We start from the raw sequence: 21255 nt of genomic DNA on the forward strand, positions 1-21255 counted from the left end.
GTTGATGTTATTACAATGATAAGTATTGTGTTGTGTGAATGAAGAGAGGGCAAGGGTGAGGGCAAGGGTAAGGGCAAGGGTTGAGCTCAAAACAACCCTCGACCTTGGGTTTGATTCGATTCGTTCGTTTTTTGAAATTTGTGATGTTTTTTGATGAAGACGAAGAGTGATTGCATTCATTCATTCGATGTTATAATCATTAATAATAAATATACTTAGACATATACATAGAGATGGAGAAACATTTATTCAAACCATACAGAGCATTGGGCTACATTACATCAAATGCACCATTCAAGCTGCGATCAGAGAACTTGATCTACACCATCATGGTCTCAATTGGCAACTCATTCCAACTCATTAGTGTACGTACACAGCTCCACCTAAGTAGGGATCACTATCTGTTTGATAAACTGTCTAACTTTATTCATTCACTCAATCACTCAATCACACTCAATCATCACAATCAATCAATCATTCAATCAAATATAGTCAGATAAGCTTATACCATACCTCACATCGAATGCACAGGATGGAAAGATCAAGACAATGCAGTTCTATGGCAAGGAACACTTCTTGACCAACCGCAAGAATGATATCATAATTTGGAAAGGACAAGTATGTTTTATCAATCACTCACTCGATCACTCATTCAATCGCTGACACTCACTCAATCACTATCAGAACATCGAACAAACATTCTCTAAACATACAGCGGCAGTTACACAGTTGATGGTGTTGGATAATATATTGCTGTCATTGTCAAAGAATAATGAGCTACTGATGTGGGACTTGAGGACTCGTCTGTTTTTGGACCAGCAGTTGCCGGTGCACTCGGCAGCACAGTTCACAATCACATCGATCGTGCATCCACAGGGCTACTTCAACAAGGTACTGCTGGGCTCACAGCAGGGCAAGATGCAATTGTGGAACTTGAAGACTTGCAAGCTCATTTATACATTCAATGGCTGGGGCGCCAGCGTCGTCTCGCTCGTCCAGTCGCCCGTCGTCAATATAGTGGCCGTGGGTCTGGTCGATGGCCGCATCATCCTGCACGACCTCAAGCAAGACGCCACCGTCGCTACCTTCACTCAAAAGGGCAGCGTCACCTCGATCTCGTTCCGCTCGGACGGAACGGCGCACATGGCCACAGGCACCACCGTGGGCAAGATCAACATTTGGGACCTGGAGAAGAAGCGTTTGGTCGTGTCGATTCGAGCACATAAGGCAGCTGTCGGCTCGGCCGAGTACCTGCGCGACGAGCCCATCCTCATATCAAACGGCGCAGACAATGCGATCAAGGTCTGGACGTTCCACAACACCCTGCTCAACGAGCCAACCGTTCTTCGCGAGCGCAGTGGTCACTCGACCCCACCCACAGGCGTCGACTTCTTCAACTGCGACCTGGACGACATCCTCACGCTGTCGCCAACGTCCCTGCGACTGATGAACTTGAACTTCAGCTTTTCCAATCGATATCTGAGCCCGGGCAAGGAGCCCATGGACCACCTGCAGTCGTTCGCGCTCAACCCTCGCCACAACCGATTCTTTGACACGGCCGTCTCGTTCGTGGCCGAGTCGCGCACCGTCAATACATGGAACGTGGCGCACTTTACAATTGGCAGCCACAAGCTGCAGCTCAGCACCAACATCTCTGCCGTGACCATGTCGTCTTGTGGTCACTTTGCCATTGTTGGTTGCGTCGACGGCCAGCTGGTCAAGTTCAACGTGCAGAGTGGTGTCAAGCGTGGATCCGCATCCAAGAATCACTCACATGCCAAGGCCATCACATCGATCTTTGTTGATGCCACCAACCGCTTCGTCGTGTCAGCGTCGATCGACTGCAGGATATCGCTTTGGAACCTGGCTGACATGACCCTGCACAAGTCCATCGTCCTGGACGAGCCCGCCACCACCCTTGTGCACCATCCCGAGTCGAGCTTGTACGCTGCCGCCTGTGACGACTTTATCGTGCGTGTCTTTGACGTGTCGCAGTGCGACCTGGATACACCCGTCAGAACATTCAACATTGGCAAGCGCGTTGAGGACCTGTGCTTCAGCCACGACGGACGTTGGCTGATTGTGGCTAGCGATGACAATGTAGTGCGAATCTATGATATCCCCGCCAACGTCATGCTGGACTGGTTCCAAGTGCACAAGCCAATCACTTCGCTCACATTCTCTCCCAAGAGCGAGTACCTCATCACCACACACGCCAACGAGTTGCCCATATTCCTGTGGACCAACCAATCACACTTTGGCTCGGTGCTTCTGACCAAGCCCGAAGAGGTACCATCGTTCCTGGAGCTGCCCTCACATCACACCGATCAGATCAAGGACAGCTCAAACAAGGCCAACAGCATAGATGTAGCCAATGCTGAGGAGGCCGATCAGGATCACGGCGTGCCCGACATTGAGAAGGACGATGTCGATGTCGATATGAATGTGGACGAGCAAGAGGAGGGACACACCATCGTCCATCATCCACAGATTGGCAACTCAATCACCATGTCCCAGACCACCAAGTCCAAGTGGCAGACACTGCTCAATCTCGATGTAATCAAACAGCGTAACAAGCCACTTCAGGCACAGTCAAAGCCAGAGTTGGCACCATTCTTCCTCACAACACTGCCTGGTCTGGAACCAAAGTTTGCGACACCACAGGAGGAGGCAGCTGCCAAGGCCTCAACCACTGAACAGGTCATCAAACTAGAGCAATCAGATGAGAATATGGAGGATGATGAGGCAACTGCTGGATGGGGAGACTGGGCCACTCCAGAGAACAACGAAGATGAAGACGAGCCCACCGACGACAAGGTAGTTGTAAAGAAGCAGAAGCATTCCCGTGGTTTCTCCAAGAGCTTTGCCAACGATGCCAGGACCAAACTGTCACTGGCCCTCGAGAAGAGTGCCAGGACTCAGAACTGTACGTACCAAGGAGTCATTCGTTCAATCAAACTGGACACAACTAACACTCACTCATCCTTGTAAATCAAACAATCAATCAAATACAGATACCAAGTTAACAGAGACATTGATAAATATGACACCATCGGCGATTGATTATGAGATTAGATCATTGTCATCAGTTGATAATGATGGTGCCGACCTGCGCAACTTGATCGACTTCCTCTGCTACGAGTTGAGGACCAATGATAACTTTGACATGATGCAGACTCTGGTCAATGTCTTTGTTCAAGTGCATGGCGATGTACTTTTCAGCGGCAATCAATCATTTGCACAGGATCTGGCACAACTTCAACACGCACAACAGATTGGTTGGAATAGGATACAAAAGATATTCCATGCCAACATATGTATGTTGAGGTACTTTACCAACACTTTACAATAAATTTATTAATTAATTAAGTATATCCAGGTGCACATTGTGGACTGAATATGGATGTATTAGCTATTGATGTTACAGAATTCTGAGTTGTATAATTGAATGAGTTGAGGTCAAAGGTGATGGTGCCAGTACTTGTGATCACCACGATGATTCCAGTGACTGCATCATAAATTGGAGGTATAATGGCAATATTTGGCAGGCTCAACAATGTTGTGGATGTATAAATCTCGACATTAATCTCTAGAATTAATAAGGTATTTGGTCCGTTACAACCAGTGACCAGGTACAACTTTGAGTTGTAGACAAAGATATTCCAGACCAAGAAGTCTATATTAAATGTTGTCCGATTTAAACCAACAGAGAAATTACCTATCATACTATTATCTATACCACTTATCATTGCAACTTCCATCTCTTCGCCACCAGTAAGTCCGGCAATATAAAATATATTGGCATCTATATCAAAATAGCTGGCTGCCAAGTTAGGGGCTACATACATATATATGTTTGTTACATCTCTATTTGATTGATTGATAGTTTGAGAGTGATTGAGAGTCAGTGATTGAATGAGTTATCCACAATTCAATATTACTTACATTGTACCTTTGATCATATTAATCAATTGTGATACAGCATAATAATTTCCATCTGCATTGACGTAACAAGCCATTTGATAATAATTGGGATAGACATAACCAAAGTTGGTTGTATCAAAGCCATTAGTAATAAGATAATTAACTAGTTCCACTTGATACTTGAACTGTAGTGTGTTGTACTGAGAGATAAGGTAAATTAATAAAGTGATAGATTGAAGTACCGACTCCGGCACCCTGACACCTTCAATGACAATCAAAGTCCAGGAGTTGTGAACATACAATTGAGTTATAGTTGACTACTGCGAGGAAGTAAGGGGTACTCTTTGTTCCATCGACATTGATAAAGAGTTCAAAGTTATCACCATCCATTGAAAGGATACCTAGTATTTGATACTGGTTCAATGGGTTTGGAAATTCATGTTCTCTCATCACTTGTCCACTTGTCAAATTCCATCTTGTGAACATTCCTGGTTGACTACTAAAAGAATTAAGTTCAGTAGGTTGTTTGGAAAACTAACAAGATCATAATAGTTAGTAAGTAAGTAAGTAGGGGTATAGATAGAGGAAAACCTACACATTGAGAGATTGTTATAAGTCCATAAAAAGACATAATCAATAGTAATATCTTATTGCTGTTCATTGTTATCTGACTGATGTTTAATTGAAAGAATGATTGATTGATTGTTTAAGTGATTGATCTAACCAGTCAAGTTTGAACCTAAAACTTGAAGTTTACATCTATCCTGTGACCCTATAACAAGAAGGAGACATATCTCTCTTTTGTCAAGTGACCAAATAGACACATGTCGACTCGATCCTTTTGGCTTTAACTTTTCGCTTGGATAATCCTTGGAAATCAGTGAGAGCTGTTTGTGGTACTACTTTAGAGACAAGATCAACTCAATTAATCAATCATTCAATACGTATAATAATAATGATCTACATAACTATTTTGATATTGCTTATTGCAATAACTACAACTAACTGTGTAAGTTTATTTAGAGAAATTTCATGTCTACAATGCACTGTAGACATCTTATTAATATTATCTCTTCAAGTTGGAAGATGAATCTCCTGCTATCATGAATTGTTTTAGTAATAGTCCATTGGAGTTCATAAGGTTTAATGTAACAAGTGGTGAAACCTTTCATAGATCAGTACTTCCAAGCAACTACACTGGTATACTGATGGGTGTATTATCACCTGTATCCGACAATGACTATCTATTACTCTTCATGTATTATTCAGGTGATTTAACAATATTCCAAACATTCTTATATGAATCATTGGTATGTTTAGTCAAACATACATTTGAGCCGACTTGTTGACTAACTATCTCCCATTCAAATATCCAAGACAAACTCACTTACCTTGAAACAAGATAATAGTAATCTTTTCATTTGGATGCCAAATGGAAATCAATACCCTTATAGTGTTGGTATGTATAATGATACCCTATACATGGTAGAGAAAAGAGAGGGACGTTATTCATCATTGGAAATGGTTATCAATATATTTATGCCAGACTCAATAATGTAAGTACACTTCAATCCCATTCCATTCAATCAATATCTTATATTCTTGAATCAATAGGACAAAGAGAGGAACAAATGTAACATGGGGAGAATATGAGAGAAATATGTTCTCAAGTTATTATGATCAAGCTTCGAATATTATCTATACAGTTTGTTATAATGATAATCTATTTGTTACAATGTTTAGTACAACAAATAATACTTTGATACATCAATTCACAGCACATCTTCCAATGCCTTCTAATGATGTGTGGCAAAATGTCGACCTATATGTTTATCAATCAAAACTATACGTTGTTATCTGGGATCAGATGCCTGGATTTGAATTCCTATATGTTGGTCAGATCAATCCTCATCATAAGTTGGCAACACAAATGTTGTTCCTGGCGGGTCCCTACACCAAGATGCCAAACCTCTCAACATCATTTGATCCAATCAATGGATACATGGCTCTGTTCACCAAGTACCAAGTGTACACATTCAATCTCAACACCCTACAACATACCCTAGTCGACAAATCAATACCATATCCTCAAGGCTGGAGCATGCTCACATACAATTAATATTTATTATAAACATCATAATGGATAATATCCATGGTATCGTGAAACTTTGTGCTCCACTCAGTCCCTTGTCTTTGTCCATATAGCTGCTGCTGCTTCCACTTATACCATCACTTCCACTTCCAGTCGTGATACTAACAGCACTACATCTGGTCGATGGATCCAGACATGTGTTGGTCGCAGTACACCATGAACATCCTGATATGGTATCACAATTGAGTTGATTGTTTTGTGAATGACATGTTATGGATGGCATCTCACAATACGCTCCAACAAAATCGTCTTGACATTGACATGATCCAGATGGTCCAGGTTGCAAACATTGTCCTCTGCCACTACAATTCTTGAAGCATGCCAATACTGAACAATCAGGATTCTGATAAAAGTGATCACATTGACATAGTAGATCACGGCATATTGTGTGCTGGCCAACAATGCAATCACTATCCTTGATACAATTATTGCCAAATGATAAACTAACTGTACGATCACTCTGACTTAGTTTATATGTTTGAGTGTCATTCGCCATTGTCCATTTGACTTGTGTACTAATTGGAACGTACATAATATCAATTGATGATGATAATAATTGATATTGAACATTTGATACTGTCTAAATTGATTATAACTGTTGTGTTGAATATTGATGTTTTTCCACGTACTAATATTGCTGGTGAATAATAATGATAATTATTCAAATTATTATTATATAATATAGTACCACCTGAATCCATTCCAATCAGGTCACCTTTGATATCCAACATTCCATCACCAAGTTGTAATAAACCATTACTCAGCATTATAGTTCCAATTAGAATTGTACGTAATGATGATGGTGATGATGTTATGAGTCTTCCAGGTGCTGATTTACCAGCAGATGTCCATTCAAACATGATTGCACCATTACCAATATTGAGATAATCACTTTCCAAATGTAATGTACCAGATAGCTTGATTGAGCATGAATAACCAATGATTGTAGAGTTGAGTGTGATTGATGATTTGGACCATGTTGCAAAGGACATGGTAATGTCAGTGTATGGTAATGATATATTGATATGATTGAATATAACAGTCTCCATTAACATGTTTATACGATATATTGATGATTCTCCAATTGGTATTATATTGTTATTCCTTGAAATAAAGTTGATTATATCACTTCTCCATATTGTTATGTCAGAACTACCTGATACTGATAGGTTATCAATCAAACTACCACTACATCCTGTAACAGTATTATTACCAAGATGTATAAAAGTGATATTAGAAGTTTGAATATTCACTCTAACATCATTGAATGATGAATCCATAACTTGATATGCAACGTTTGATATATATATTGATAATATAAATTGATTATTATTATAATGTTGAGGTAGTCCTTGTACAATGATTGATTGTAATCGTATATCATTTATGATATGAATGTCATACTCTATCAAATTATTATTACATGTTGATGATGATGATGATGACATTGAGAATGATGAGTAATCAATTATTGCAATGTCATCGATATCCTTTGGCATTGTATTATTGATCCAGTTTGATGTATCATTGAACATGCATCTTTGTGTAACTGTACAATTTGATGATGTATTCCATACTGCTGTACGTGCCATGACTATATTACCATGATCTAGAATCATCAACAACATCAAAGAGTTGATATAAATTATGATCAATAACCTTGTATCTTTGTTCATCTTTATATATATGTATGTTTGATTGTTTGATTGGTTGATTGAATGAACAATATGATTGAAAGTTTGAATGAATGAATGTGTGTTGTTTAGGGAATATGTATAATGCTCGGTAAACATAGTTAAAGATCTTGGACCCGACTGATGGATGACCAAAGCCATGCCCAACCAATCAAATGGGTCTTGGGTTGACCCCTTTACAACACCACATTTGCTCTGTTTTGGGCTACAAGACAAGGAATCGAAGCTCATTCTTCGGAACCACACCACCCAATGACTTGTTAGCCGGCCCAACTGAATGAAAAGACGAGGGAACATCTACATCATCTATTTATAGTACATCATCAACTACAACAACACTTATTATCTATCTATGTCTATATTTATTAGAAATGTAATACAATGAGGATGTTGATGAAGGTCATCAGTGATATCACAAAAATGTTTGTTGATGATGTGGATGTTGCATTATTTGGTTTGTTGTTGTCACCAGTAGTTGTTGATGAAGCAGTTGTAGTTGGAGGACCACCTTCACAAGTTGTAGTAGGTTGTTGACATGTGTTACTAGATGAACACCAAAGACAACCACGAGAGGCAAGACAGTTGTCTGAAGAAGTGATTGATGTGCAGTATGCGCCGACATAGCCTGGTTGACATTTACACATTCCAGACGGACCAGGTACAACACACTCACCACGTCCACTACAATTCTTCAGACAGCCCTGCAACCTGGGTCTTGATAGTAATCATCACATTGACACATACCATCATTGCAGGTTGCATGTCCTGTGCAGTCAGAGTTGCCAATGGAGTTGGAACATGACTTGCCAAACTGAATGTAGAGTTGATTGCCTGATGCCTTGATCTTGTACACTGAGTTGTCTTGGGTCTTGGTGTAGGTCACTTGGTCCATGGTAGGGTTGGCGACGTACACGATAATGTTGTTGGTGCTTGACACGAGTTGGTATTGGATGTTGGGCAAGGGTGTGATTGATTCAAAGTCGACAATCATTGATGAGTTGAGTATCGATGTCTTTCCATTGACCATCACAGGGGCATCAAACTGATTGAGTTGCCTAAATGTTAACGTGCTGCTGGAGTTGGTACTAAGATCACTGTTGATCATGATGTTTCCAGACTCGAGGAGTCCATTGCCAAGTTGGAATGGTGGACCAGATGTGATCGTCGCGAAAGGGTACAAGGCGACCTCCTGTGCTGAGGAACTTCTCGAATGTCCATATTCCATTGACACCAAGGTCAATGCTACCAAGGACATGAACAGTACCCGAGACGACTAGACGACATTGGTAACCTTTTATCGAAGTTAAATTGTAGAACGATGTTACGGTCCACGATGCAAAGCGCATGTCAAAGACTGAGGCGGGCAGTGAGACTTGAGCACTACCAATATCGACATCATCGAAAAGTTTCCCAACTTTGTCAAATGGAGATGAAGGAATCATCGAAGATGCTGAGGTACCCTCTGACTTCAAGTTGGCCACGTATGATTTCCAGAGATTGAGATTGTTGTTGCCAGATATCGAGATTGAGTCTTCAATGATTGATAGATAGAGGTAACAAAGTGAGTTGTTGCCCATCTTAATGTCACCGGTAACATTGACACCAGATAATGAGAGGTATGTATTGGTGAAGCGTGCCTCTTTGACTTTGAATTTGCCATTCTCCATTCTAAAGGTTAACTTTGATGCCTCTCCCTGGATGTTGTCATCATTATTATGACCAAGTACAGTTAGACTATTGAATGAAATATCACCAATCATATTAATTTGTGATAAATGAATGTTTGATGATGTCATATCTATTCCAACATCATCCTGGTTGGTTGGCAATACATTTCCAATCCAATTGGCAGAATCATTCAATTGACAATTCAATGTATATGTACAATTGATTAAAGTATTCCATGTAATTGTAATGGCTTCGACCTCCTCAACCAAGGAGATATTAGATATTAAAGTCCAAACAAAGAAAGTGATACATATTTATAATATTATTTATATTATTATTTTTATACATTTTATAACCAGATTAACGAAAGATGGATTGATTACTGTACTAATCATAAAAGTCTCCCAAGAACTACAATCAGGAATTAATCATTTTTTTGGTATGCTTAACGATATCGATCACAGGGAAACTAACAAAAATGGCAATCACTACTTTCCATTTTTGGATTGGATGAGGGAAACAACTTAATAATACCGGACCATTTGATTATTTACTTGAGTTCTAAACAAATATAGTAAGTCTAATCCTAGATCTAGATCAATCACAAAGTCCACGTAGTAGAGCCACTCCACAACTCCCACATCCCATCAATTCTTTGTGTCTCCAACGAAAAGGCAGTCCACATTCACACTCACTCGACTTTAAACTGACAGGTGACAACACACGTATTCACACACACAACACATCATTCAATGCAACAACAACAACTGTTGAGAACATCACTATCAGTAGTAGTGTCTGTTAGAAGACAACTATGTAATCAAGCCACACAACATATTACTCCCATAAGTAATAGTAGTAATAATAGTAATAGTATGAGTAATAGACATGTACATTCATTGAATCAGGGTTGTGATGTTGGAAATCATTCACGACGTTCATACAGCAGTAGCAGTAACAGTAACAACTCAACATCGACAACAACATCAACATCATCAACAACAACAAGTGTATACAAGGACACATATTTGAATGAATCATTCTTGAGACTGTCAACACTTGGACCTGCATTCGCTGTCGATTCCAATAATGTAGAGTTTATACGCGAGCCTAATGACTTTTATGAACAGTTGATAGAGGGCGTGAAGAGATGTGAACGTAGAGTGGTACTGTCATCATTGTATCTTGGTACTGGCAAGCAAGAGATTAGATTGGTCGAGGAGTTGGTGGCTGCATGTAAACGTCATCCTAACCTGCAAGTGCATATACTATTGGACGGTCTGCGAGGCACGAGAAAGAGTCCGCACGACACCGACCCAACAAAGCATGTGAGCTCAGCAACGATGCTGCAGCCACTGCTTCAACAGTTCCCCGATCGAGTGGTCATCAGCATGTTCCACACGCCTAACCTCAATGGCATACTCAAACGAGTGTTGCCACAGCGCATCAATGAGGTGATTGGTGTCAATCATATCAAGGCCTACGTATTCGATGATAACCTGCTCATAAGTGGCGCCAACCTGTCCAAGGACTACTTCACCAATCGACAGGACCGCTATGCCTGGGTGCGCAGCTCCTCAGCATTGGCCGAGTACTTTAGCAGGGTGATCGGAACGATTGGAGACCTTTCAATGAAGCTGGATGTCTCGGGACATGTGCGACTGCCCACTGGCTTGCTGGACCCAGTGTCCGACTCATCAGCATTCAAACAACACGCTCAACAACGACTATCGACCTTATTGCAACCAAACGTATTCCACCCAATCAATGACGATGGCAGCGCATGCTCGCCCACGAATAGCCTCGAGGCGAGTGCGATTTGCAACAACAAGACATGGATCTTCCCAACGATACAGATGGGCCTGTTCAACATACGACACGATGAACAATGCACATCATACATGTTTGAGAGCGTGCCGCCCACCTCCAAGCTGTACATCACATCGCCATACTTCAATCTAACAAAGAACTACCTGCGCCTGCTACTCTCGGGCAAGCCCGCAATGGACATCATCACTTGCTCCCCGGAAACCAATGGCTTCTACGGTGCCAAGGGCATATCAGGCGTGATACCCGACTCATACGCGATCATTGAGCGCAACTTCCTTCAGCGAGTCAAGGACACACACAACTCTGCTCGAATCAAGGTGGACGAATATATAAGGAGCAAGTGGACGTATCATGCCAAGGGTCTGTGGATCACGGCTCAGGGCCAGGCCGTGCCCAGCGTCACAATGATTGGCAGTCCAAACTTTGGCTCACGCAGTTGCGAGAAGGATCTTGAGGCGCAGATCATCCTCATCACCGAGGATCCAACACTACAGCGCAAGATGGATGATGAGCGAGCCTATCTCTGGACCCACACACAGCCCGCCAACCTCGAGTTGTTCAAGTCAAGGAGCATCCCACTTTGGGTACGCATTGGAGTGTATCTCTTTGGAAACTTCTTATAAGTTCATATCGATTTATTTAATACACAGATTGATGATTGATGATGACAATGATGACAAGGATCTTAGAAGATTGTGGTTGGTCTGTTCTTCAAGTACTCAGCGAACTGTGGGACGGCAGCAATCTGCTTGTGGAAGGCCAAGAGGGCTGGGAATGGCTTGAGCACTTCGATAAGGTTGCCTGGCTGCTGGTGGAAGAAGTCCAAGAGGTTGAAGATGCTGATGTCAGCCCAGGACAACTTGTTTCCAACAAGGTATGCACCGCCAGCCTTGACCAACAGGGTCTCCAACTTGGCAAACACCTTTGGCGCGGTCTCGCTTGTGAACAGCTTTAAAGCGGCCTCGTTGTTGGTGAGGTATGCTGGGAAGTATGGTGCATAGAGATCGGCTGGCAACAATGTGTATTGGAGAATCTGGGCACGCTCAATAGTGGATGAGCCAGCAAGCTGGAGCTGGTCGGCAAGGTAGAACTCGATGGCAACAGACTGAGCAATCTGGATGTTGTCATCAACATAGTATGGCAGCTGACCGAATGGTGTCTTGGCTCTCAGCTCCTCCTCCAAAGGGAATGCGCCACGAGTATCAACGAACTTCTTGCCAGCATAGGCGAACAACAGTCTGGAGACCTCACCACGAGCACGGCCATCAAACTAATAATTTCCAAATATGGATATATATTAGTAATCAATCATTCAATCAATCAATCAATCAATCATGTCATTATACTTACATAGTAAAGAGTTGGAGTGGACATTGTTAGAATATTATTATGGGAATGGATAAACTTGATTGTTTGAATCTTAATTATTTGTTTGATTTGGATGTATTTGTTTGTTTGTTGTTTGATGGTTGGATAGAGATAACTGGATCTCTTTAAATAATAGTAAAACTGGATTTGGTCACTTGTTTCCTTGGGTAAAAGGAATATTCTGGAATGACAAAGGTCGTTCATCATGCCTCTTCATGATTTGACTGTCATGGATATTTTTAGATATGCCTACACATCGTTGATGAATAAGATGATGAACATTCCTCGGTATTAATAAATGATCGACCTTAGATCTATTAAAATGATTGAGAACATTTATCATGTGCAATCGAATGAAAAAGAAGTGATGAGAACTGAGGAACATGAATTGAGAACGTTCACATCACCACGTTTCAAATCAACAAATCAGGAGAGTCCTCTCAATTTCAAGTTTTAGTTGAACTTCAAACAAGTCCAACACAAAAAACAAAGATCTTCAACACTATGAAGTTGAAGACTAAGCTTGTGTGTGTTTCGGGTTCAACTTCAAACAAACTAAACACGCACATGTGCGAGATATACAGGTTCAAACAACAAGCAGATTAACAAAGAATGGAAAGGAAAGAGGGATCATTCACAATTGGATATTACTTGTCCAAGAAGAAGCTGGAGGCTATGCAGTGGGCCAGTATTGTACAGTTCGCAAAGTAGGTTAACAATCATTCATTCATTCAAACAAACATAGCTTGATGATGATGATGATGATGATTGACTGACTGACTGACTGACTGTCAATATTGATAAACACAGGGACACTTATAATATAACATGTATACCAATGAATCTTGAATCAACAGATCTACCAGACAAATCACCTTATGATATTGTCATTCATAAGTTCACCGATGAGTTGTCCGATCCAGACAATGTTGACAACATTCATAAGATTAATATGATGGAGTGTTTGTTGAAGAAGTATCCTACACTCATTGAGGTTGACCCTTTGGCATGTCAGAAGCCATTGGTTGACAGACTGACAATGAGCAACCTACTGGACAAACTCAATGAGTTACCTGCCAACCTGAACATCAAGAATCCAAAGTTCCTAGTCCTCGAACAAGAGAAGCCAAACTATGATGAAGAGTTGAAGGACATCATGTTCCCAGTTGGTATGTCATGGCGTTGAAGATTGAATGATTGAGCGTGAACAACAACTAACTCAAACAATGAATGAACGACATAGTGTGCAAGACTGTACAGGCATGTGGATCAAGAGAATCACATCAGATGGCTATATTCTTTAATAAGGAGGAGTTGAGCAGATCAAAGACTGTGAAGCTACCAATGCTCGTTCAAGAGTACATTAATCACAATGCTATAATTTACAAGGTGTTTGTAATTGGTGACTATTTGAACGTCGTTCATAGGAAGTCATTGAGGAACCTCAACACTACAGAGACAGAGACATTGACATTCGACAGTCAGAAGCCACTGCCTGCCAACCTATTGCCAGAGATACCCTATGACGAATCCATGGTGGACATACCATCACGTGACTCCCTCGTTGCCATCTCCAAGGGCATCCAGAAAGACCTCGGTCTAACCCTATTCGGCTTTGACGTCATCACTGACATCACAACCAAGAAGATCGCTGTCATTGATGTAAACTACTTCCCAGGTATGTTAAGTGATCGATCGATCAGACTCTTCAATCAATCACTATGAGGCCTAACATTGACGCTTGACACAATTAACAGGATATGTAGGAATACCAGACTTTAACAAGATATTGATTGATCACATGTTGTATATTCACAAGTCCAAGTCAAATGGAGGCATAAACTAGACGCGACTGTCTGACGCGTCTCCATGATTGTGTTGCCTGGGCACACATCCAACAAACAAACACACACACTCGCTTCTTTCGCTCGCTCATTCAATCATTCTCAATCCGGAAAGTAAGTAAGGGCTGCGACACCTACCTGCCTGTTGCCATTCGATGGATGACCTTGACAATGATGCCACGCATGCATATGCAATGGTGCACATTCCTGATACGTATCGATCTGGCCCAGGCGTGTTTACCTTCCTGAACTGAATGTGCATGGCTCGTGATCCGGATGTGTCAAACAACACAGACCTAAAGAGGCGTTCTTCCTCGCTCGGCTACCACCCTTCTCCTTCCTGCCCCCAACAAGTGTAAAAAATAGTGTTTTTGGACCATGACAACAACATCATTTTGGAATCCAAATCCAAATTTCCACTCACCTGTCTTTCCTTTTTATTGGGCAGGGGGTTGGACCTAGCCTAAGTAGTGTTGGTTAGGTTGCAAAGTTGATGTTTTGATTGGCGTCTATGTGTATGTATGAAAACGGAACTAAGACAAGCTACATGCACACACAGGGTGGAAATTTCATAAATATAAATAAAATTTATATCAACCCAATAAAAGTTAAACCCATCTTGAGTGTGTAGCGTGTATGTATTTGATATTGTATCACACACTATCGTGAAATGGACTGTGTGTGTCTTTCTCAACTTCCCTTCAATTCAATCCAACTACCTCCTAAAGGGTTGAACAACTTGACATTGTTGACATTCACGTGATTTACATATACACACACATACACTTACACATACATATACACATACATATAATATATATAATAATATATTACTTCACTTCACTTCAACTTCAACTTCACTTCATTCATCTCAATCAAACAAATAATACAAAGACAAAGACAGATAAGATACAGAGAATAGACAAGAGATGATGATGGAGGTACCGCAACAACAACAACATGCGAATGACTTCATCGTTTATTTGGATGATATTGATGGAATACAATATAAGAGACGTGCACCAAAGATTGTAAAGCATTACCTATTGGGTGAGGTACTGGGCGAAGGTGCTTATGGAAAGGTCAAGGATGGAATGGATACATTCACACAGAAGCGAGTGGCCGTAAAGATATTAAAGAGAGCTCGTTTGAAGAAGGTTATGGGCGGTGAGGCATCAGTACTCAAGGAGATCAACATCACACAGAAGCTGCACAACAAGCATATCATCAAGCTTATAGATCACTTCACTATCGAGGAGAAGGGAAAGATGTACATTGTCTACGAGTATATTGGCGGAGGCACTCTACAAGGTCTACTCGAAGCATCCCCAACACATCGTCTTCCAATGGCCCAAGCACAAAGGATATTCAATCAACTTCTCGAGGCCGTAGAGTATATACATTCACAAAAGATACTGCATAGAGGTAAGAATGATCGTTGTTAACTTGTTTGTACACAACATACTAATCAATCAATCAATCAATCATATGTTCAACAAAGATATTAAGCCAGATAACATACTATTCACTAATGAGGGACTACTAAAGTTGACAGACTTTGGCGTTTCAGAGGATAGCTCGCTGTTGGGTAACGACCTAGAGTGTCTATCCAGAAGCTATGGCTCACCAGCCTTCCAACCTCCCGAGCTGGCATCATATCATCGTAGTCTATCACCATTCAAGATTGATATATGGGCAATGGGTGTCACATTGTATGTATAATACTCCTCTCACTTCTCATTCATGTGATGATCGACCATCAAACTAACGAACACGATTGATCATAATCAACAGATATCTGATGACTATTGGAAAGTTCCCATTCTCGGGATCAAACATGTATATACTATTCGAGAATATATCAAGATGCAATGTCGCATTCCCAGACGATATCGACACTGATCTGTGTAATCTAATCCGCGGAATCCTACAGGTTGATCATAACCTTCGCTTTACTCTAACTCAAATCAAGAATCATCCGTATGTACCGTCTGTCTGACTGTCGCGTCCACTCGAGCAACAACATACACTAACATATCTTCATCCTATAACATCAATAGATGGTGTACAAAGACATTCTCTACTATGGAGCCATTCATTCCTCTGCCACAAGAGACAAAGTTCGACCCACTCGAGATGGCTTATGGCAACAACGAACAACACGACAATGATAACTACGACGACGACGATTTGATATTTGGCTACGAACAAGATACTTTCCAACTGCCAGTGTCTCAGCAACACTTTGGCGATCCTATTCTCATACCTACAATGCCACCTCCAACCATTGACCTTCATTTGGGAGACTCCACCTGCGACCTGACTGACTCTAGCGAGTTCCTTGCCTCGTCCGACCATCACTCACATGTTCTCGAAGAAGCGATTGAGCAATGCATTCATCAACAAGTGTCTGCAGAGTCTCCTGTAAATAATAATATCTCCCAACAACAACAGCAACAACAGCAACAACAACAACAACAGGGTGGTGATAGTGAACATCAGTCAGACAGTTCAATCTCCACGCCTGGCAGTGAGTCTCCAAAGCCACCACTGAGGAACTCGAGCAATAGCCGGCCAAAGATCACCTTTGAATCCACAAACAAGAAGGGTTCGAAATGTACAATACAGTAGCCAGCAGCGTGCTGACTCTTTATCTCTATCTCTGTCTCTGTCTCTGTCTCTAATATTCATTCTTTGTATCCACTAACTAACTAATGTCCACCACCATGAGTCTGTGAGTTGAGATACTCGATGTACTTGTCGTAGTCCAGTCTTGTCTGCTGGATGTTGATGGCCTGCTTCTCAAAGACTCCGTCGGCAAGATATAGGATGCGATCAGCATAGCATTCAATGTCTGGATTATGTGTCACCATGATACATGTAGTCTTGAGCTTTAGATTAAGGTCCAGAAGCAAGTCCATCACTTCCACAGTGTTCTTTGTGTCCAAATCACCTGTTGGTTCATCCAACAACAGTATCTCTGGTTCATTAGCCAATGATCTTGCGATAGTCCTATTGTGTATTAGACCTTGTTTGTTAATATCCTGGCCTGAGGACGTTGGAGTTTGATCACATACACTCTTTGTTGTTCTCCACCTGATAACTCTGATGGCAAATGGTCCAGTCTGTCTTGTAGTCCGACCACTAAGTGATGTGCCAGAGGTTAGTATGCTTGCCTGTCATCCAATCCCCTCACATCGCTCACTCCACACAACTCAGTGATACCTACATGTTAACAACTCAATCGCTCTCTTCTTTCTCTGTGACTTGTTAAGCTTGCCAAGAATGATCATTGGTAACTCGACATTCTCAAATGCAGACATTGTAGCCAACAGATTGAATGTCTGGAAGACAAAGCCTATCTTCTCAAGTCTCAGTCTTGATAAGTATTCATCCGTTGACTCTGGTGTAATTGGACTGGAGAACAACTCTAATGTAATGGTTGTTAGTAAGATGACTTGCCAAGACATCAAATATGTGACCAACATACCAATTGTTCCTTCAGTTGCCTTATCAATTGTTCCAAGTATGTTTAACAATGATGTCTTGCCACCTCCTGATGGTCCACGTAACATAACAAACTCTCCTCTACGCACTGGTTGCAATTCAGAGTCTTCAGCCAGATGTATATCATTCAATGCTCTAACAGTATCTTCTCTACCATGTATATTATAATCTAAGTGATATTATACCGACAACAAGTTAGTAAGTTGTATCTCTCTCAAGCTTGAGTGTATCAATACAACGTACGCTTTGAGACATGTTTCACCTGTACTACTATATCTCTAAGTTGTTTAGTCTGTTGCATTATATATCTATATCTATCTATTATCTCTAACTTATATTTACACAATGAGCAATCAATGTAATTCCCGATTAATCTAACACAAACAACAAGTCGCTGGACAAAGCAAATGAGGTGGTTCATTCTTCGCAATTTGAGATAAGATTGTTACCTTCTATTACCTCACACGAACACACACCCATTCATTCATTCGGAATGGATCAACCAGCAACAAAGAGATACATAGTAATAATAATAAGGTTTGTAGTTTAATGGATTATGATGATCATCATTGCATCTGTCAGCTGATATGATGTTTAGTTTATATGAGTGTGACGTGCAAGATGATCTGGATGATGATCGGTATGGTGATGTGGATGGTCACATTCGGCAGGTGCTGGTGGATGCTCGTATGTTACTCCATCTACTACGCCTACTTCTATTTCTGTATTTAGCTTGCCTGGTGTTGGTGGAGTTGTTGGCGGAGTCGTTGGTGGTGTAGTTGGTGGTGTAGTAGGTGGTGCAGTAGGTGGTGCAGTAGGTGGTGCGGTAGGTGGCTCAGTTGGAGGCTGAGTTGGTGGCGCGGTAGGTGGAGTAGTAGGCGGGGTGGTAGGTGGCTCAGTTGGAGGCTGAGTTGGCGGCGCGGTAGGTGGAGTGGTAGGAGGCTCAGTTGGCGGCGCGGTGGGTGGTGCAGTGGGTGGAGCGGTAGGTGGTGTTGTAGGTGGCTCAGTTGGAGGCTGAGTTGGTGGAGCGGTAGGTGGAGCAGTAGGTGGCTCGGTAGGTGGAGCAGTAGGTGGCTCAGTTGGAGGCTGAGTTGGTGGAGCGGTAGGTGGAGCAGTAGGTGGCGCGGTAGGTGGAGCAGTAGGTGGCTCGGTTGGTGGTTGAGTTGGTGGCGCGGTAGGTGGTGCGGTTGGCGGTGTGGTAGGTGGCTCAGTTGGAGGCTGAGTTGGTGGCGCGGTAGGTGGAGTAGTTGGTGGAGWTGTTGGTGGAGTTGTTGGTGGAGTTGTAGGTGGCGCTGTAGGWGGTGTAGTTGGTGGTGTAGTKGGTGGAGTWGTTGGTGGWGTAGTKGGTGGWGTAGTTGGTGGWGTAGTTGGTGGWGTWGTWGGWGGWGTAGTAGGAGGTTTAGTTGGAGGTGGGGAAGTTGTTGATCCTGTAGTTGGAGAAGTAGTTCCATTTGGACATTCAACACTTGCAAATGGGTCTGTATATATACAACATAAAAAGGTTAGTCAATTAATTGAAGATCTTCCAAGGGGATTAAACATACCATAACACTTTGGAACATTTGGACAACACGAGGTGGCGGTAGTGTTACAAGTAGCATTGTAGGGACCCCAGACACACTCCATGTCCTTCTCCTTGCACTTCAAAGAGTCACATGTATCCTTGGGTGGATCATAGAATGTGTAGTTCTTTGATGGTCGGCAGGAGCTCCAAAACTCAACTATCTGGCCAGTGACCTGATTAATTCCACATGATGTCTTGCTCTGTGACAAACATGTAGAATTAATATTAATGCACATCTTTACATTATCTCCACAACATGATACAAAGTTCATCCACTGGCACTTCTGATACAATTGTTGACATTTCTGTTCATCCTTTATACATTCACAATCTATTCATATGATACTGTTAGTATGTTTGATTGATTGATTGATTGATTGATTGATTGATTGATTGAATGGAGATATACATACCGCATTTCTCACCACTTCCTGATGTGCCAAGTACCAGCAAGGATATTAATAATATTATACATAATGATTTATTATTCATTCTTATATCAATATTTATTTATTAAGCTGGAAATAATAAAATACCTCCAATCAATCAAAGATGGAATAATATATTGATGTGATCAAAAGTGATATAATATAGAGTACCAAAGGTCACCTCACATTCTTACCAGCCCAACACAACCAATCAAATTGATATCGAAGTTGATCATTATTATAAATATTAGATGTTGTGATTGATTGATGTACTCGCCCTCTCCCTCTGTATATCTCTATCTCTTGCTCTTAATCACTCATAGTTGTGTGTATCCTTATCAGGTATAAACACATCACTAAATGACTTCACTTTAATGATATTGATGTGGATAGATGTAGCCTGGCTGGCTGGCCAGCCTCTGATCACATGTATCACCGGGGTCAAAAGGCCTTAAGTTGTTGATTACATCAGCCCCTCCCCTCTTGTTAACAAGTGTTTGTGGCACATGAGTGAGTGAGTGAGCGAGTGAGTGATTGAGTGGAGGGCTATGATTGAAGCCCACTCCTTCATGCACTAACACCCAACACCAGACTCTCATTCTAGTCATATGTTATAAGTACTAACATCCAATATACTATCCTTTATTGGAAGTTGAAGTTCTTCAATCTTGGTAATCATCGTCATTGGAGATATTTGTGTGTTGTGAATGAATGAATGGCCAACTTCTCATTTGCCAAACTATTTTGAAGTGAATAGAGATCCCAACAAATTTGATGATGAACTGAATGACCACCCTTTGTATTTTGCATGTTTCTCTCTTGACTTGGCATGGCATGAAACGTTACGCCAAGACCAATTTAATTCATCAAAAGCCCACCGGTGTGCATTTGATCAATTAATTTTGTTGAACTTCATAGATAGAGATAGAGATAAAAAGAGAGAGAGAGAGAGAGAGAGAGAGCAATATATATATATGGCGTTCGTTTGCCGCCACCATCATTGTGGTGGCTGGATTGGAGCGCCACTCAAATACTCGTCAGCCAGTGCGTTGTCTAATCACGAGAACAAGAGTCATCCCAAATGCGACGCTGTTGCTTGCAGTCTATCCTGTGGGCACTTCAATAGGCAGGCGAAGGAGTATCAGTGTCTGCACACGTGGAAAAAAAAAAAGAACAAGAAAAAAAAAAAAATAAAAAGACAAAAAAAAAAAAAAAAAAAAAAAAATAACAGTCAAGGATTAGATAGAGAAGCGTGTCCGGTTTGCGATCCACTGAC

At 41.5% G+C, this 21255-nt stretch overlaps 9 protein-coding genes across 9 annotated transcripts; 4 read left to right on the forward strand and 5 right to left on the reverse strand.

Annotated features, from left to right (window-relative positions):
- Positions 1-233: 233 nt before the first annotated feature.
- SAMD00019534_079400 (hypothetical protein) lies at positions 234-3435 on the forward strand (the record flags this gene model as incomplete). The annotated part of the gene is made up of 5 exons (XM_012896980.1): positions 234-365; positions 493-618; positions 685-2926; positions 3015-3317; positions 3371-3435. 5 exons carry the CDS (start codon positions 234-236, stop codon positions 3433-3435), a joined length of 2868 nt encoding a protein of 955 aa, XP_012752434.1.
- Positions 3436-8135: 4700 nt separating this feature from the next.
- Positions 8136-8797, reverse strand: SAMD00019534_079410 (hypothetical protein; the record flags this gene model as incomplete). Its single annotated transcript, XM_012896981.1, has 2 exons — positions 8136-8356; positions 8515-8797. The coding sequence occupies 2 exons, from the start codon at positions 8795-8797 to the stop codon at positions 8136-8138; spliced, it is 504 nt and encodes a 167-aa protein (XP_012752435.1).
- Positions 8798-8861: 64 nt separating this feature from the next.
- Positions 8862-9530, reverse strand: SAMD00019534_079420 (hypothetical protein; the record flags this gene model as incomplete). The annotated part of the gene is made up of 1 exon (XM_012896982.1): positions 8862-9530. One exon carries the CDS (start codon positions 9528-9530, stop codon positions 8862-8864), a length of 669 nt encoding a protein of 222 aa, XP_012752436.1.
- Positions 9531-10313: 783 nt separating this feature from the next.
- Positions 10314-11891, forward strand: SAMD00019534_079430 (hypothetical protein; the record flags this gene model as incomplete). Its single annotated transcript, XM_012896983.1, has 1 exon — positions 10314-11891. The coding sequence occupies one exon, from the start codon at positions 10314-10316 to the stop codon at positions 11889-11891; it is 1578 nt and encodes a 525-aa protein (XP_012752437.1).
- A 62-nt stretch (positions 11892-11953) lies between these two features.
- Positions 11954-12642, reverse strand: SAMD00019534_079440 (hypothetical protein; the record flags this gene model as incomplete). The annotated part of the gene is made up of 2 exons (XM_012896984.1): positions 11954-12538; positions 12619-12642. The coding sequence occupies 2 exons, from the start codon at positions 12640-12642 to the stop codon at positions 11954-11956; spliced, it is 609 nt and encodes a 202-aa protein (XP_012752438.1).
- A 606-nt stretch (positions 12643-13248) lies between these two features.
- SAMD00019534_079450 (hypothetical protein) lies at positions 13249-14482 on the forward strand (the record flags this gene model as incomplete). The annotated part of the gene is made up of 4 exons (XM_012896985.1): positions 13249-13343; positions 13447-13805; positions 13880-14314; positions 14394-14482. The coding sequence occupies 4 exons, from the start codon at positions 13249-13251 to the stop codon at positions 14480-14482; spliced, it is 978 nt and encodes a 325-aa protein (XP_012752439.1).
- A 930-nt stretch (positions 14483-15412) lies between these two features.
- SAMD00019534_079460 (hypothetical protein) lies at positions 15413-17111 on the forward strand (the record flags this gene model as incomplete). The annotated part of the gene is made up of 4 exons (XM_012896986.1): positions 15413-15905; positions 15982-16192; positions 16275-16460; positions 16541-17111. 4 exons carry the CDS (start codon positions 15413-15415, stop codon positions 17109-17111), a joined length of 1461 nt encoding a protein of 486 aa, XP_012752440.1.
- Positions 17112-17191: 80 nt separating this feature from the next.
- On the reverse strand, positions 17192-18288 carry SAMD00019534_079470 (hypothetical protein; the record flags this gene model as incomplete). Its single annotated transcript, XM_012896987.1, has 5 exons — positions 17192-17492; positions 17558-17624; positions 17710-17910; positions 17971-18156; positions 18231-18288. 5 exons carry the CDS (start codon positions 18286-18288, stop codon positions 17192-17194), a joined length of 813 nt encoding a protein of 270 aa, XP_012752441.1.
- A 293-nt stretch (positions 18289-18581) lies between these two features.
- SAMD00019534_079480 (hypothetical protein) lies at positions 18582-19588 on the reverse strand (the record flags this gene model as incomplete). The annotated part of the gene is made up of 2 exons (XM_012896988.1): positions 18582-19205; positions 19532-19588. The coding sequence occupies 2 exons, from the start codon at positions 19586-19588 to the stop codon at positions 18582-18584; spliced, it is 681 nt and encodes a 226-aa protein (XP_012752442.1).
- Between the last annotated feature and the right edge of the window lie 1667 nt (positions 19589-21255).

This window comes from Acytostelium subglobosum (genome assembly GCF_000787575.1).
Source record: "Acytostelium subglobosum LB1 DNA, scaffold: scaffold16, whole genome shotgun sequence".
Classification (NCBI taxonomy): domain Eukaryota; phylum Evosea; class Eumycetozoa; order Acytosteliales; family Acytosteliaceae; genus Acytostelium; species Acytostelium subglobosum.